General features: G+C 67.8%; 2 protein-coding genes across 35 annotated transcripts in view; both read left to right on the top strand.

The window, feature by feature from the left end:
* Positions 1-4,267, top strand: part of PNPLA7 (patatin like phospholipase domain containing 7) — a 61,971-nt gene extending 57,704 nt beyond the window's left edge. For all 25 annotated transcript variants that reach the window (XR_014831102.1, XR_014831090.1, XR_014831088.1 and 22 more), the window contains 9 exons: positions 825-941; positions 1,061-1,130; positions 1,650-1,766; positions 2,173-2,321; positions 2,608-2,760; positions 2,862-2,972; positions 3,343-3,427; positions 3,608-3,717; positions 3,832-4,267. Coding sequence is in view for 18 of the 25 variants with exons in the window: in XM_021081070.2 (XP_020936729.2) it covers positions 825-941; positions 1,061-1,130; positions 1,650-1,766; positions 2,173-2,321; positions 2,608-2,760; positions 2,862-2,972; positions 3,343-3,427; positions 3,608-3,717; positions 3,832-3,945 (1,026 nt within the window). In the remaining 7 variants the exon portion in view is untranslated. The remainder of the gene's footprint in view (positions 1-824; positions 942-1,060; positions 1,131-1,649; positions 1,767-2,172; positions 2,322-2,607; positions 2,761-2,861; positions 2,973-3,342; positions 3,428-3,607; positions 3,718-3,831) is intronic.
* A 545-nt stretch (positions 4,268-4,812) lies between these two features.
* Positions 4,813-13,547, top strand: NSMF (NMDA receptor synaptonuclear signaling and neuronal migration factor). 10 transcript variants are annotated; one of them, XM_085002111.1, is made up of 16 exons: positions 4,835-5,079; positions 5,489-5,550; positions 6,184-6,684; positions 7,823-7,898; positions 8,636-8,641; positions 8,933-9,025; positions 9,861-9,913; positions 10,159-10,248; positions 10,766-10,890; positions 11,182-11,265; positions 11,369-11,402; positions 11,496-11,566; positions 11,706-11,785; positions 11,930-12,032; positions 12,259-12,334; positions 12,431-13,547. In XM_085002111.1, exons 1-16 carry the CDS (start codon positions 5,009-5,011, stop codon positions 12,526-12,528), a joined length of 1,623 nt encoding a protein of 540 aa, XP_084858237.1. In that variant the 5' UTR covers positions 4,835-5,008; the 3' UTR covers positions 12,529-13,547. The 10 variants fall into 10 exon arrangements, with proteins under 10 accessions (XP_084858207.1, XP_020936745.1, XP_084858220.1 ...); XM_085002081.1 differs by lacking the exon at positions 8,636-8,641 and having other exon boundaries at positions 4,813-5,079; positions 6,184-6,330; positions 8,957-9,025; XM_021081086.2 differs by lacking the exon at positions 8,636-8,641 and having other exon boundaries at positions 4,813-5,079; positions 8,957-9,025.
* Positions 13,548-15,682: the final 2,135 nt, after the last annotated feature.

Below are 15,682 nucleotides of genomic sequence, written 5' to 3'. Positions count from 1 at the left end.
CGGGCTCCAGCTTCAGCGAGGATCTGGGCCCAGGCCGGGCAGACCTGCTCCCTCCCCAGCCCTGCGGGTCTGGTGTGGGTGTGGGAAGGGCAGGGGGCTTGGGGCCTCAGGTCCCCTCATCCTGAGTGTGTGCTGGGCCGGGGAGCCTGGGCAGCCATGCTGTGGGCGGATGGAGCTGTGCCCAGGCCTGTGTCTCCCGCATGTGGAGGGACTGGGGCGGGTGTGGTGCCAAGCTTGCGGACCACAGAGGACCTGGTGGTGTCCCAGGCTGTCCTGGGTGGCGTCTCATTGTGAGGCTCCAGAGGGGGCCCCCGTTTCCAGCCTCCGTCTGCGCAGAGGCGGGGCAAACCCTCCCTCTCCATCCCGGATCCCTAGGGGTCAGGCCTTCTTGGTCCCGTGTCCGGTGCTCAGGTCTAACGGGCCCCGTCCTCCCTGAGGAAAGAAGGGGCCTCGTCCCACTGGAGACGACGAGACTTGGGCAGAGAGGGCCCTCGGCGGGGCCGCTGCTCGCCTGGGCTAGACGGCCTCCACCAGCACGCGTGGGAAAGCCCGCCCGAGCAAGCCGGGGAGGGGCAGCAGCGGACGCTCAGCCGGCCCTGGTCCTGGATGGGCCCCATGCCGTCCCCCCCGCCAGGCCTGCTGAGGGTCAGCGAGCGTTCCCACGGGACCCAGGCTGCTTCCCGGAGGCTGTCTGTCCGCAGCAAGCACGCGTGTGTGGCCCGCTCCCTTCACGTGGAGGCTCTTGGGTGGGGCCGCAGGGTCGCCTGCTGCCTGTGCCTGCAGGTGGGGCTGCGTGGGGGCCTCACAAGTGCCCCCTCGCCCAGGGCATGACATCGATGGTAAAGACCGTGCTGGACCTGACCTACCCCGTCACCTCCGTGTTCTCCGGGGCCGGCTTCAACAGCGGCATCTACAGCGTCTTCAAGGACCGGCAGATCGAGGTGCTGCCCCCGGGAAGGCCCAGGGGCCTGCAGCCTGCCTGGCTCTGGCCCCCCCGGGCCCGCAGGGTGGGGGCTGGCGTCGGCATGGGGGCGGCCCTCCGAGCCCCGTCTCCCCGCAGGACCTGTGGATCCCCGCCTTCGCCATCACTACGGACATCTCCGCCTCCGCCATGCGGGTCCACACGGACGGTGGGTGCCTCCGCCGGGTGCAGGCTCTCCCGGGGCACAGCAGCTCCAGGGAGGGGCATTGAGGGGCCGGTTCCAGGCCAGGCCCAGGGAGGCCCCAGGGTCCCCTGAAAGAGGCAAGAGGCTCGGGGAGATGTGCACAGACACGACCGCCGTGAAGACCAAAGGGTGCAGGGGAGAGGTGGAGGCAGGACGGGGCAGAGGGCACACTGTGGTCACGGCCGGGCCCGGACCGGAAGAGCAGCCGAAGGCCTTTCGAGGCCAGTCTTTCGAGAGCCACTTGAAATGTGTCTGGTTGGAGGTGAGTGGGGGGCGGGGCGGGCAGAGCCGAGGCGCAGGGGGATGTGGGGAGGCCCGAGGAGAAGGCTGTCCAGGAAGGGTGCCATCTGCCCGGGCTCAGAGCCCTCCACTGGAGGCCAGGCGTGCGGGGCCCAGACTCTGTCGGCGAGGCTTCGAGCCGAGGGTCCAGGGCAGTGAAAAGCCCCCTTCCTCTCCCGGACCCCCACCCGCCACCCCTACCAGGCTCCCTCTGGAGGTACGTGCGTGCCAGCATGTCGCTGTCGGGCTACATGCCCCCTCTCTGCGACCCCAAAGACGGACACCTGCTGATGGACGGGGGCTACATCAACAACCTCCCAGGTACTGTGGTGGGTGGGGAGGGGCTGCCCGGCCCTGCCGCAGCCCCACGCTCTCCTGTGCCAAGGGGGACACAGGCGCCCACACAGCCAGGCACACGCTCGGCACTGCCTGCTCCCAGCATATGGCTCTGTTTGTCAGCTCAGCGGTGCCCAGAACAAGGCCAAGCAGAGGAGCCGGGAGCAATTAGGTCCCGTCTGTGCCCACAGTCAGAACTAACAGCCTGCAGGTGTCGGGTTTGCTGCAGGCAAGATCCCTCCTGGGGCACACCTGTCACCTGTTGGACAGCTCTGTGCACTCAGCTGCCCCCCTCCACAAGCCCAGGTGTGACAGTGGAAGGGAGAGCCCCCCACCCCCGAGCCGTGCTTTCCCCTGCCTCTCCGAGTGACCAGGGCCACCTCCTCCCCAGCGGATGTGGCCAGGTCAATGGGGGCAAAGGTGGTGATTGCCATCGACGTGGGCAGCCAGGATGAGACGGACCTCACCAACTACGGGGACGCGCTCTCTGGATGGTGGCTGCTGTGGAAGCGCTGGAATCCCTTGGCCACAAAAGTCAAGGTGAGGGCAGCCCGGCCGCTTCTCCCTGCGCTGGTGTCGGTGGTCCTGAGATGGGCAGGGAGGCATTAGTACCTGCCAGGCTCTGGGTGAGCAGGGATGGGTCACTCGCTCACCATCCCTGCCCTGGGACCAGCTCTGGGGACAGGGGACAGGCCTAGCAGAGATAGATAGCCCCTCCGGGAGGGGGAGAGGGAGGGCCCGGGACGTGAGACGCAGAGGCAGTGTCCTGAGGGAGGCCAGGGCCCTCGGGGACGGAGCCCCAGGGTCAGCGGCTGTGACGCGGCAGGTGCTGAACATGGCGGAGATCCAGACGCGCCTGGCCTACGTGTGCTGCGTCCGGCAGCTGGAGATGGTGAGGAACAGTGACTACTGCGAGTACCTGCGCCCCCCCATCGACAACTACGGCACCCTGGACTTCGGCAAGTTCGACGAGATCTGCGTGAGTGGCCAGGCCACCCCTCCCAGGCCTCCCGGCTCTCATGCTGAGCGCGCAGGAAGGAGGCCTGGCACCTGGTCACCGGGTCCCCGGTGTGTGTGCAGGAGGTGGGGTACCAGCACGGCCGGACGGTGTTTGACATCTGGGGTCGAAGTGGTGTGCTGGAGAAGATGCTGCAGGACCGGCAGGGGACGAGCAAGATGAAGGCCGGTGATGTGAGTGCCTGGGCTGCCCCCTCCCCGCCCCCAGCCGGTCCTCTGCCTCCCAGCCCAGAAGAGGGCAGGGTCCTGGCACAGCTTTTAACTGCTCACGCCTGCGGGACCCCCGCCAGCCGCAGAGGGGCCAGAAGACAAGGGTACAGGCAGCAGTCCTCTGCCCAGTGTCCCCTCTCTTTGCCCCACTCTGGCTCCCTACCCTTGAAGTGCTCGTATGGGAGGAGAAGACGGTGCTCTGGGTGGGCTGCTCAGGCCCCTGCCCATCTCCACGCCCCTGTCCCCACTGTGGGGCTAAACCACCCAGGGTCACAGAGAAGGGAGGTCTGCAGTCAGGGGCTTGGCCAGCTGTCTCCTCCCCCTCGGCCCCCAGGTCCTCACCTGCCCCAATGCCTCCTTCACGGACCTTGCCGAGATTGTGTCACGTATCGAGCCTGCCAAGGTGGCCGCAGTGGACGGTGAGTTGGACCCTGGGACGTACGCCCACATAGCTGAGGGTGCTGGTGGCAGCACCCGCTCCTGACCCTTGGCACTCAACAAGCTGCCCTGGACCTGGGTGGCTGCACGTGGGGACCCATGGCCCTGTGGCCTGGTCCCTGCCTTCCAGAGGTGCCTACATGGCCCTCCCCTCTGCCCAGACGAGTCCGACTACCAGACAGAGTACGAGGAGGAGCTGCTGGATGGCCCCAGGGACGCATACGCTGACTTCCAAAGTGCGCCTGCCGACGCCGACCCGGGCTCCACCTCGGTGAGCTGCCCAGACACCCAGGGCCCCTGGGCTGAGCTGGCTCTAAGGGCCCCTCCCTGCCGCCCTCTGGGCCTGCCCGCAGCTTGACCTTGACCGTGTGTGGTTTGCTTCCAGGAGGACGAGATCTCGACTCGGCATCGGCACTCCAGTCTGGCTCCCCCGCAGACATCCCAGGACTCCTCATCCCCCTGGCTTGCTGACCAAGATGGGTCGAGGTCTCCGCTCTGATGGCCCTGAAGCCAGCAGCCTGCGGGTGGGTCTCCAAGGCCCAGATCCTGCAGTCCTGCCAGGGAGACCCGGGGCAGCCCAAGCCCCCCCCCTCCCCGAGTACGCCCAGCTTCTGCTCTGCTAGGAGCCCAGGCCTGAGCTGGTGTGTCTGGGGCCTCTCTGCACCAGCCCCCCCAGTGGAGCCCTGGGTCCTGGCATCCCCTGCACACACATCGGTCCTGGGGGGCCATGCCAGCCCCTGCAGCCCCCCTCAGGCCTCTGAGACCCCTCTGATGGCCCCCATGCTCTGCTTAGCCTGTCAATAAAGGTAGATCTGATTGTGCGGGATGCGTGGTCCCAGTGGCAAGGGCAGCATCACCGTGGGGGGTGGGTAGGGGGACAGCCACCCCACAGCCCTAAGCCTGCAGTGGGCATGGTATTGCCATGTGAGGACCACAGGCCAAGCAGGCAGGGCACCCAAGGGCTGGGATGGAGCTGGGGTCCCCTAACCTCCCGACCTCTGGGGCATGTTCCCACTCCGTACACACAAGATTCTTCCCTGAGATGTGCCCCTCACTTCTCAGATCATGAAATAGTGCCGGGGGTCCCCTTGTACAGAAAAGGAGGCTTGTCAGCCGGGCCACTCCGGGGTCTGGGATCCCTGCAGGGCGTGGCCAGGGGACCGGAGGCTGCAGTCCCAGGGCGGTGAGCCAGTCGGCCCCGCCCCCCCCACCCGGCTCCAGGCCCCGCCCGGCCTGGTGGGCGGAGCTTCAGCCGGGTCCCCTCGGGGTCCTCCCGCGCTGACGCCACTGTGGGCGCGGCCTCGCTCGCTCGCCGGGGCGTTGCTGTGGGCGGCCCGGCAGAGCCCCGCCCCGACCTTGACGTCACGGTGGGCGGAGCGCCACCCCCGGGCCTGGCCGCGCCGTCCGGTGCTGCGGGACGCGCTGAGGGCCCGGAGCGGCCATGCGGGTTCCGAGTCCGAGCCCCAGCCCCAGCCCCAGCCCCGGCGCGGCGCGGCTCCCCCGACGGAGGCGGCGGGCGCGGGGCGCGCTCTGAGGCCTGGGGATGCGCCGCCGCCTCGACCATGGGCGCCGTCGCCTCCCGAAGGAGGGCGCTGAGGAGCGAGGCCATGTCCTCGGTGGCGGCCAAAGTGCGGTGAGTGCGGCGGGCGGATCGCCGGGGCCAGCGCTGCCCTCGCCCCAGTCCCCGCGGCGTCCTCCCTGCCGGCGCCCTGCCCCCACCTCCGTGCGGCTCCCCCCCCCCCCCCCAGGCTGTAGTGGGCGAGCTGCTCGACCTCACGACCCCCCCGCCCCCCGCCCCTGCACACACACACTGAGCCGCAGGGGCTGGACGGAAAGCAGACCTGGGCCCCGTCCGCAAGTCCGGCCCATGTGCACGGGGACTCAAGGGACCCTGGAACTGCGACTTGCCAGCCCTGGGCGTTCTGGGGTGGGATGGGAGTGCTTGCCGTGGGTGACCCCTGAGCCCTCCTTTGCCTGGGTGGGGGCGGGGAACCAGGGTGGGTGGCATGCCCTGACGGCGCACGCCGCTGTCCACCTCGCAGAGCAGCCCGAGCGTTCGGCGAGTACCTGTCCCAGAGTCACCCGGAGAACCGGAACGGTGCAGGTAGGGGCGCGTGAGCCTGCTCCAGGACGGTCTGTCCATAGCCCCCAGCCTAGAGGAGGGGACGCTGCCTCCTGTCCCAGCCAGGCCCAGCCCCTGTGTACCTTGCCGTGGGAGCAGGCGGCTGCTGCCCCACTGGGCTGGCTTCCTCGCATCCCCTGCCCTCCCTGGCCCAGAGCCCCAGGAGGAGCTCCGAGTCACTCATCACCATGGTACCCACCCAGCCTGGGCCGTTGGCATGGCAACAGGCCTCCTGGCACCCCCAGGGCTGGCACCACTGTTTCTGGGGCCAGCTGGCAGGGAGGAGGGGAGAAGTTGGCACTGGGCACGCGGGCGCGGTAGCAGGCTGGGAGGTGGCCTGTTTGTTCCTGCCCCCACCCCAGTCACCCACAGGTAGCACAGCCTGTCGCCCCCACACAGACGAGGGGCTTGGGGCCCCGACAGGAGCCGAGGTGTGAGCCTCTCCGGGAGCGCGCAGCTCGTGCACACCTCTTCCGAGGTTGTCAGGGCCTGGGGTTTGGTCCGTGGGGCCGGGGAACAGGTCCCTGCTAGGCGTTCCTTCCCTGCCTTCGGAGCCCAGGAGCCTGGGAGGGCAGGGCCGGCAGGCTGCAGGCTCACCTGGTGTCTCTCCCCCAGACCACCTGCTGGCTGACGCGTACTCTGGCCACGACGGGTCCCCGGAGATGCAGCCGGCCCCCCAGAACAAGCGGCGTCTCTCCCTCATCTCCAATGGCCGCTATGAGGGCAGCCTCCCGGAGGAGGCCGTCCGTGGGAAGCCGACCGGTGAGGGCCCCCAGCCCCGTGTGTACACCATCTCCGGGGAGCCCACCTTGCTGCCCGGCCCGGAGGCCGAGGCCATTGAGCTGGCCGTGGTGAAGGGGCGGCGGCAGCGGGAGCGGCACCCCCACCACCATAGCCAGCCCCTGCGTGCCAGCCCGGGCGGCAGCCACGAGGACGTCAGCAGGCCCTGCCAGAGCTGGGCAGGCAGCCGCCAGGGCTCCAAGGAATGTCCCGGATGTGCCCAGCTGGCCCCCAGTCCTTCCCCTCAGGCCTTTGGGCTGGACCAGCCGCCTCTGCCTGAGGCCACCAGCCGCCGCAAGAAGCTGGAGAGGATGTACAGCGTTGACCGCGTGTCTGGTGAGGGGCCCGTGGAGGGCGCGGGCAGGCGCAGGCAGGATGCCGGCGCTGGGGTTCACCGGCAGCCACCCCTGTGAGGCTTGGGCAGGTGCAGGGTGGCCAGGCTGAGGCCTGCAGGTGGAGTCCTGCTGCCACACCCGATGCCCCGTGGCCGGCCTCATGGCTGGCGGGAGTCTTGCCAGCACCAAGTTGTTCCAGGAGTGCTTCCCTGAGGAGGGAGCTGGGAGGGTCCTAAGGGTGGAGCAGGCGAGACCCACGGCTGAGTTGAAAGGCCAGGCTCCCTGCAGCGGTCCCGGGAGCAGCCCTGCCCTGGGGCCCACCAAGTGGGCTCCCATTCACAGGGGGGCACGGAGCTGGCAGGGCCTCCCCAGGACTGTCGAGTGGCACGGATGGCTGAGGAGCCCAGAGGCCTGCTGTGTCAGGAAGACATCTCCCGCGTTGCCGGGGTAGCCCCACGCCTCCTGGCGCTGAGGTCATCTCCGGAAGAGCAGAAGTCTAACTCGAGCGGAGCCGCCACGTCCTCTCAGGACGCCTCTTGAGCCTCCAAACCAGAACCCCAGCTGGGCATCAGGGCACAGGCCTAGGGGCGGGCAGTTCACCTCCATGACCTCATGCTCCCCTGAAGAACACGGGCCAGGAGTTGGGGCAGGGGTCGTGGTGAGAGGAGCGAGTAAACTCGACCTCCGCCCACCCTGGGAAGGGGAGGCCTCCACCACGTCCTCCCGCAGGGGTCTGGGGAAGGGAGGCCTGCCCAAGCAGACACCAGAGCATCTAGCTGCAGAGAAGCCCCCGGGAGAAGCTGCCCTGTCCCTCCTGCTTAAAGGGAGACCGGTCAGTCCTCTCTCTGGGCACCCCGGAGGCAGGCTGTGCTAGGAACGCCCGTCAGCTGCGAGCAGCAGGGTGAAAGCCGAGCGAAGACGGGGTCACGAAGCCACTGAGCCAGCGCGGCTTGAACCGCTGAGCGGACCCCCGAGCCTGGTGGCCCTGTGCCGCCTCCCCGACCTGGACGGGGCTGGGGACCCTGGTGCTGTGCTTCCACTGGCCGTGGCGGACGCATTCCCTCTCCCCGACGGTGGGGGCGGGGGTGCAGACTCCGGAGCGCGAACCGCCCCAGGCAGTGCTCCTTGGCTTCCTCCAGATGACGTCCCCATCCGCACCTGGTTCCCCAAGGAGAACCTCTTCAGCTTCCAGACAGCCACCACAACTATGCAAGCGTGAGTCCCCCGGCCGTGCGCGGGGCCCGGGCTGGGGTGGCCTCTTCCTGCTGCTTGGCAACTGCTGCCGGCCCCTCTCCCGTCCTCTGAGCCCACCTGGGGGGCCGCTGCAGGGCAACCCCCGCTCGTGCCCGCGCTCTGCAGGGTCTGCCTGAACGCCTCAGTCTGAAGGCAGGCCGCCAACTCCCACTGCCGCCTCTGCCCTGTCCCTACGGCCCCTCCAGTCCGTCCATGCTGTCCTCTGGGGACCTGGCTGGGGGCTGCACCCTGCCCAGCTCTGCCCTCCCGCACGTCAGCCTCCTCTCCTGTGTTGCGGGTGCAGGCGAGTGATCACAGCTTCCCCGGGGCTGTGCTCTTTTCTTCACGCGTCCTGGTTCTGTCGGGGCGCCCTGCAGGGCGGCACTCTGGCCCGCAGCGTCCCCCACACGCTCCCCAGGAGAACAACGCCACCCGCCGGCTGCTGGGGCCACTACCTTTGCAGCTGGGCCCAGGCGTGGCAGGGCAGTCAGGCCCCTGTGGCCTGACCAGGTTACACCGTGGGCCATGGTGACCCCGGTGTCACTGCCCTTTCGAGGGCTGGCCTGCAGCGTAGGCAGCACTCTCCTTGCCTGCGGTGCCCGTGAGGGACCCTCCAAGTCAGTGACAAGAAGGACACTAACTGCAGGGGACGTGGGGGCCGAGGGTCTCTGCTCACTCTGTCTTCTCTCTCACGCTGTCCCTTCCCGCCACGACCCCAGCATCTCGTAAGTACCGTGTGGGACCTTGAGCCTGAGGGTACGCGGTTGTCCCCGGGGGACCCTCCCCACTCCGGAGTAGGTTGGGGCAGGCCGGGGACCTGGGCCGCGACTGAGAGCGCGCTGTGCCCCAGCGCGCGCAGAGGCCGCAGCAGGGCCTGCCGGGAGCTGGGCCAAGGACAGGACCAGGCCAGCCCGGACCCTCTGCCTGGCCCAGCGCCCTGGACGCCCCACTGGGCCCTGTGCTCGCGCCTCTGTCCCCACCTCTCCGTCCCTCCTCCTGCCTGCGGCCCAGGGCAGTTCTGACTCGTGGCGGTTTCCCAGGGTGTTCAGGGGCTACGCGGAGAGGAAGCGCCGGAAACGGGAGAATGATTCCGCGTCTGTAATCCAGAGGTAGGGCCTGCCAGCCACTCGCCACCAGGGTCCGTCTCTTGTCTGTGCTGGTCTAGCCTGGGCCCACCCAGCCCAGCAGACCCCATGGGGGAAGGGCGGTGGCGACACTGGCCGGGCCCTGCTCTGGGGACGCGGCAGACAGGAAAGGCCATGTGGCCTGGGCCCCCAGGCCTGTGTTTTGGGGGTGCCTGGACTGCTGAACTGCAGCCAGCTGGCCCTTGAAGCCCAGCGTGGTGGGGTCAACAGCCAGCTTACACTCCCCAGGCACCACCTCTGAGATGGGTCTGGGAAGCATGTCTGTCCATCCTGGACGTGGGGCCTTGGCAGGGCACGGCATTCGGGGTGAAGGAGACCTGCTTGCCTCTGGGGTGGCCCAGGGACACAGCGGCGGGGGAGGGCATGTGCAGGCCCAAACCCACCTCGGGTGGTGTGGCCGATTGTGCTGGCCCAGCCACTGTGCGCAGGAAGCCGGAGCCGCGGACAGCTTGAGGGCAGGGAAGCTCTGGGCCTTCTGGGTGTGCCTGGGCCCAAGAAGGGAAGGGACGTGTGGGCAGCAGAGCCCGGGTACCTGAGTGCCCAGGGTCACGAGGGGGCAGTCCTGGGTGGGGGTGGCAAGAGGCGGCTTGGTTATGGGGCCTTTGTCCTGGAAGCCAGGGCCGCTCTGGCGGGGGCTCCACAGGAGAGGCTCGGGTGGGATTTGCCGTGGGAGAGCTGGGGCACCGTGAGGAGGGGCGGTGTCAGCCATCGAGGCCGCGAGCGGTGGGCAGCGGAGCGGGGCACGGGGCTGTGGCCCACCTCTCGGGGCCCTCACCAGACCCCCGACTTCCACCCCCAGGAACTTCCGCAAACACCTGCGCATGGTCGGCAGCCGGCGGGTGAAGGCCCAGAGTAAGACCCAGGAGCTGCGCGGGCGGTGGGCGGGCAAAGCTGCTCTTGGCCTGCGGGGCTTCGCGTGCTACTCTTGGCCCCCACCCAAACCCCCCAAGACCCTTGCAACGCCGGCCCTGCCTGCCTTGGGCCTCAGCCCCACTCCCACGCCCCCAGCCAGCCCCCACTGGTTCCTGTCCACCGCAGGTGGCTGCAGCCCCCTGCCCCCCGCCCCGACCCCCTAACAGGTTCTGCTCTCACTGCAGCGTTCGCCGAGCGGCGCGAGCGGAGCTTCAGCCGGTCCTGGAGCGACCCCACCCCCATGAAAGCCGACACTTCCCACGACTCCCGAGACAGTAGGTGCCCGGCACAGGCCGGCCCACCTCCCCTCAGAGGCTCCCCAGCCCCGCGATCCCACCACCCACCATGGGCAGCTAGGCTTTGCGCTTCTGCTGAGCCTCAGGTTATCCATCTGAGGGGGGCGCTCCTGTGCCTCTGATCTTCTGGGCAGGGGTAAGGGCTGCAGTTTGCCGGCTGCCCTTGGCCCATGTGCCGCCCTCACACTGGTGGCCTGAGGAGCAGGGGGCTGCAAAATCCAGCTCCCCCTTGGCCCAGGCGCCAGGCACGCCTGGCTGGAGCGGACAGCTTGCACCCTGGCTCCCACCAGCCTTCCTCCCCAGGCAGCACTGGCTCGTGGCAGCTGCCAGTCTCGCGGGGCTGGTGCAGACTTCAGCTGGGCTCTCTCACCCACCCCGGGAGGACCCACCGGAACATGGCTTGTTGGCTCTGTGCATCGCCCGTCTCTGGGGGCTGCAGCCAGACAGGAGGCACTGCAGATGGTCCTCAGCTCTGGTGACCCGTCCTGTCCTACAGGTGGTGACCTGCAGAGCTCACACTGCACCTTGGGCGAGGCCTTTGAGGACCTGGACTGGGAGACCGAGAAGGGCCTGGAGGCTGTAGCCTGTGACACTGAGGGCTTTGTGCCACCCAAGGTCATGGTGAGGCCCAGAGGCCCAAACAGGGAGGGGGGCAGGTCCCCAGGGGCTTCACCCGCAGTGGGGGGTGGTCTCTGCAGTGGGGGGGGTTCTCCTTGGGCTTCACCACGGGCTGCCCAGCAAGGGGGGGAGGGTCTCCCAGGGCTTCACCATGGGCTCCTCAGCCATGGGGGCAGGTTAGGTCCCTGAGGCCTCACCACCGGCTGCCCAGCAGTGGGCGGCTGCTCCCGGGGGCTCCTGCTGCCCTTGGTTCCAAAGCGACGGGGCCCTGAGCAGCCCCCACGTCGTCCCCAGCTCATCTCCTCTAAAGTGCCCAAAGCTGAGTACCTCCCCACCATCATCCGCAGAGACGACCCTTCCATCATCCCCATCCTCTACGTGAGTGCTGCCCAGCCTGCCGCGGGGCGGGGGGCGGGGGGCGCGGGCGGGCTGCCAGGGGCGGGGGGGCCCTCTGACACGGAGTGGCTTTTGTCTGTCCCAGGACCACGAGCACGCAACATTCGAGGACATTCTGGGTACGTGCCCCCAGCCTGGGGGCGGATCCTGGGGCGGGGCTGCAGACAAGCGGTGGGGGCCGAGGGGCAGCGCTCACACCCTCTCCTCTCCAGAGGAGATAGAGAAGAAGCTGAACGTCTACCACAAGGGGGCCAAGATCTGGAAGCTGCTGATTTTCTGCCAGGTAGGGCTCTGCCCCTCCGGCCCAGGAGCGGGGCTGGAGGATGGCGCCTCCCCGGCCCTTGGCATGTGTGCTCCTCGGGGGAGCAGCGGTTGGAGCCTCTGGTGCGAGGCCCCATCCAGCCAACCGCAGCCTCTTACAGGGCGGCCCGGGACACCTGTACCTGCTCAAGAATAAGGTGGCCACCTTTGCCAAAGTGGAGAAGGAGGAGGACATGATCCAGTGAGCAGGGGCCGCCCGCGGGCTGGGGGGCTGGGGGGCTGGCGGCAGCGTCTGCCGGCCCATGTCCCCGCTGGGGCCTCCCGTGGTGCCCCCGCCCCCGGGGCCTGGGCAGGAGGCCCCCTGTGACCACCTCTCCCCCACCAGCTTCTGGAAGCGGTTGAGCCGCTTGATGAGCAAAGTAAACCCAGAGCCGAACGTCATCCATGTGATGGGCTGCTACATTCTGGGGAACCCCAACGGGGAGAAGGTGAGGGGCCCCGAACCCCATCCCAGGCTGGGGACCCCAGACCCGGGAAGAGAGCGGACGGAACCCCGTTTTTCTCCAGATTCCCTTCCCTCTTTTAATCCTCCCAGAGGATCACCCTCCCCGTGCCTGAGCCTAAGCAGCTGGGGGGGGGTGTCTGCTCCCCAACCCCTGTTCTCCTCGTCTCTCTCTTCTCTGCCCTGAACTCACAGCCACCCCCTCTTTGCAGCTGTTCCAGAACCTCAGGAGCCTCATGACCCCTTACAGGGTCACCTTCGAGTCCCCCCTGGAGCTGTCGGCCCAAGGTGAGCTCGCTGGCGTGGTCCTCGGCCGCGGGGTGGGTTCCGGGCCGGGGGTTGGGGGGGTGGCCTGAGCCCCAGCCTCGCCCCTTCTGCCTTCAGGGAAGCAGATGATTGAAACCTACTTTGACTTCCGACTGTACCGCCTGTGGAAGAGCCGCCAGCACTCGAAGCTGCTGGACTTTGAGGACGTTCTGTGAAGGGCAGGGCCGCTGCCTTGGACCGGCGACTGGGGCTCGGCTGCCGTGTGCGCCCAGTTCCATGTGGGTCCTGGTCTTCATGGCCACTTCAGGGCACCCTCCGACGCCGCTCAGGTTCCCTCCCAGGGGTCTGGTCCTCAACACAGCCCGGGTCACCGAGGCCACAGCCCCTGCGCCTGGGAGGAGCCTCATCCGTCACGGCCACCACGGCCGTGGAAGTTGGCCGGGCCTCGGCCTCGCCTGGAGGCTGCAGCACGGGGCGGCTCCTCTGTAGGTTCATAGAAATAAGTGCAATTTTCTACACGCCCGAGACAATTCCAAGGGAAGCAGCATGACTAGTGAACTAGTTAAGGGCTGCATTACTAGTTACGGCGTAGATCTCCCGGCTCAGCTCTGTGCCCCAGCTCCCCAGCCCTGCCGTATCTGATCACCAGCACCAGGGCGGCCCGTCTGCCCGGCTGGCTCCGTCGCTGGCCGAGTCCCTGATCGTCCGTGCTTGCGCTGCTCTCGCCGCCCCTGCTTCCCTGGCCTCAGGCGCACCGGCTCAGCACGGTGCCTGGGCAGCCACAGAGTGGGAGCGAGCCTTCCTTTGCTCAGAGGGCCACTGGGTCGAGTCAGGCCCTGCCTGCTCCCCAGCCTCCCGGGCCTGCCCGGCTCCCCACAGCTGTCCAGCTCAGCTTTTGGCGGCCGAGGTCCGAAGGCCTCTCCCAGCGCAAAGCCTGGGGTCTTGGTGGGAGCCTGCTGGGGCTGGGTCCCGGTGGCGAGAACCCTGCAGCACACTGCAGTGGGGGCCCGGGCCTGAAGGCTGGGCGGCTGGTGGGCTATGGGCTCACAGCCTTGCTGTGGCCTGGCGGGGGGCTCTCTTGTACATAGCTGGGGCTCGGGGGCTGGCCCCCCTTTGCAGAGCCTGGTGCCAGACACCCGGCTGTGCCCCTGGCCGAGGGGGCGGGGCTTGAGCCGGGCTCTGCACCACGTACGGCATCCCTTAGAGTGACCATTAAATCTGACCCTCCGCTGCGGCTGCCGCGTGGGTCTCCTCTCTCGGCGCCGTCTGCTACCTTCTGGGCCTGCTGGTCTGAGGTTGCTGCTGTGGTGGCGGCCTGGACTGGGGGGCCTGGGGCCGCCAGGCCTCTCCCACCTAGGGGACACTCTGTGAGAGGTCTGGGGATGGGGCTGTGAGGCTCCCAGACGGGGCCTGGGGAAAGCAGGTCCTTGGGATGGTCCTGCTGCGGGGGGCGGGGATGTGGTCTTGCGGAAGGGCCTGGTGGGGCCAGGAGATAAGAGCAGACACCCCGCCTCCTGCAGCCTCTGCCCCACTCCCAGGCATGGAGCGGGGCCACCCATTCCCCCGGGCCATTCTCTGCATGTGGTCAGCAGTGTGGCCACGGGGGGAGGCCAGGAAGTGACCACAGGACCAACTGGCCATCATGAGCCCCAGTCGTCCCCAGAAGTGCCCAGTGCCTCCCTCCCCCAGCGTCCAGGCTGCTGTTGGGTCCATCCGGGCCTGACCGCCCTGGTGGCTCCTGGTCCAATTGCCTGTGGGCAGATCAGGAGGTGCCAGCTGGTACATCCAGGGCCACCAAAGGCTGAGGAGGGCAGGGGGCTACCAGTGGATGGTGTGTGTGACAGCTGGGAGGCTTGGGGTTCCAGGGACCTAGTGACTGGCAGCCCTTCGTGGGGTGAGCGTGCCAGCTGAGGGAAGGCACCCGGCCCTGCAGCCCCGAGCTGCCTCCAGGGTCTCGCGTGCGCTGAGGCAAGGAATAGAGGGGTTGTGCCTCTCAAAGAGATAAGCTTTCGGGGAGTTGGATTCAGTGCCGAATGCATACCTGCGTACTTTCCCCACCAAATCGTTCCTCGCAAGGTCACACGTGACCCAGGAGCCCTCTGCACACTCTCAGGTTCTGAGGCAGGAGGTGTCACCCTGCCCCCAGGTCCGGAGTCAGGGTGAAGCTGCCAGAATTTCTGTCTCAGTCAAGGCCTGCGCAGGCCAGGAGAGCTTGCCAGCGGGACCCGCCCGCCCGCATACCTGGTGCTTTGAGCGCACGAGTACCATGTCGCCTGCAGTTCTGACCCCAGGACCGCCAGAAGCTTTGACTCGTGCCCCTGCTCACCCCGCCCCTGATTGGGACCTTGTAGTCGCAGGTCTGGGGCTGCTACAGCAAGTGTGCTCTGCCCACAGTCTATGGCTGGCCACAGTGGGGAGGGCTGAGTCCACCCACAGGAGGCGGCAGGCCTCGCGTCTGGTCACAGGCTTCCTTCTGTCATGGCCCGTGAGGGAGAAAAGACATCCAACCCAGAAGGCACCCCGAAACCAACCCGGCACAGCTGCGGAAGAGTACCAGGTGGAGGCAGGTGGTGAGAGGGGCACCAAGGCAGCTCAGGTCTGCGGCCTTTCCAGCACACCCTCCCCAGCGGAGCACGGGTGGCAGCAGCCGGGGGAGCTGGGGAAACGGGGTTCGCGACCGATGTGAGAGAGGGGATTAAGGTCCTTGACATGCAAAGAGTTTTTCTATAATGATGACAAGGAGGGAGAAGAAAAGGTGGGACCGGAACTCGCAGAGGAGGAAACGAGGCGGCTGACGGAGAGCCAGCACAGGGAGAGAGGCGCTTCCTCCCTGTTGGCTTGACCAAAAATGTAAAGGGACGTGGCGTGCCCTGTGCTGGTGACTGTGTGAGAAGGCCACGCCGATTGCTGTAGCCTTTTTGGAAATCCATCTGGCAATAGCTCTTAAGATATAGTTGGTGGACACGGAGCCAGCGCCTCCCCCCGGGCGTCTGCATGGAGGTTCTTGCCATTATTCGGGGCGAGGCCAGCTGCTGCGGACAGCCGCCCGGGAAGCAGCTCGTGCAGCAGGCTCGTCGAGGGAGAAGCACGGCCGGGTCTGCCAGAGGCCCGAATGCTCTGTCTCAACTGATGAGGTGTGCCCCTCACCCACTGTGGCACAGACACCTCTAGAACTACCTGGAAGGCCAGGCCCGACGTCCAGACCGCACCCCCAGGGGACAGGGTGTGCACACCCTGGCCTACACGTCCCAGCTCAGCCCATGACCCCAAACAGCCACCCCCTGCCCTGGACATGTGCCCTAGAGGGACAGACCTCATCCTGGGGTGGACAGACGGGGCACTTCCGCTAGTCTAGAACCTTCCATCACC

This window comes from Sus scrofa, chromosome 1, assembly GCF_054392235.1.
Source record: "Sus scrofa isolate SSC_HxYL_T2T_F1_AM1 chromosome 1, Sscrofa_HxYL_maternal_Yorkshire_Landrace_v2.0, whole genome shotgun sequence".
Taxonomy (NCBI): domain Eukaryota; kingdom Metazoa; phylum Chordata; class Mammalia; order Artiodactyla; family Suidae; genus Sus; species Sus scrofa.
This window is presented reverse-complemented; position numbering and strand designations above follow the sequence as displayed.

Excerpts from the sequence above, each read along its gene's own strand:
- NSMF (XM_085002111.1), top strand. The coding sequence starts at position 5,009 with ATGGGCGCCGTCGCCTCCCGAAGGAGGGCGCTGAGGAGCGAGGCCATG. Across the intron at positions 10,249-10,765 it reads TTCCCACGACTCCCGAGACA|GTGGTGACCTGCAGAGCTCA; the intron begins GTAGGTGCCCGG and ends CCTGTCCTACAG. Across the intron at positions 12,335-12,430 it reads CCTGGAGCTGTCGGCCCAAG|GGAAGCAGATGATTGAAACC; the intron begins GTGAGCTCGCTG and ends TTCTGCCTTCAG.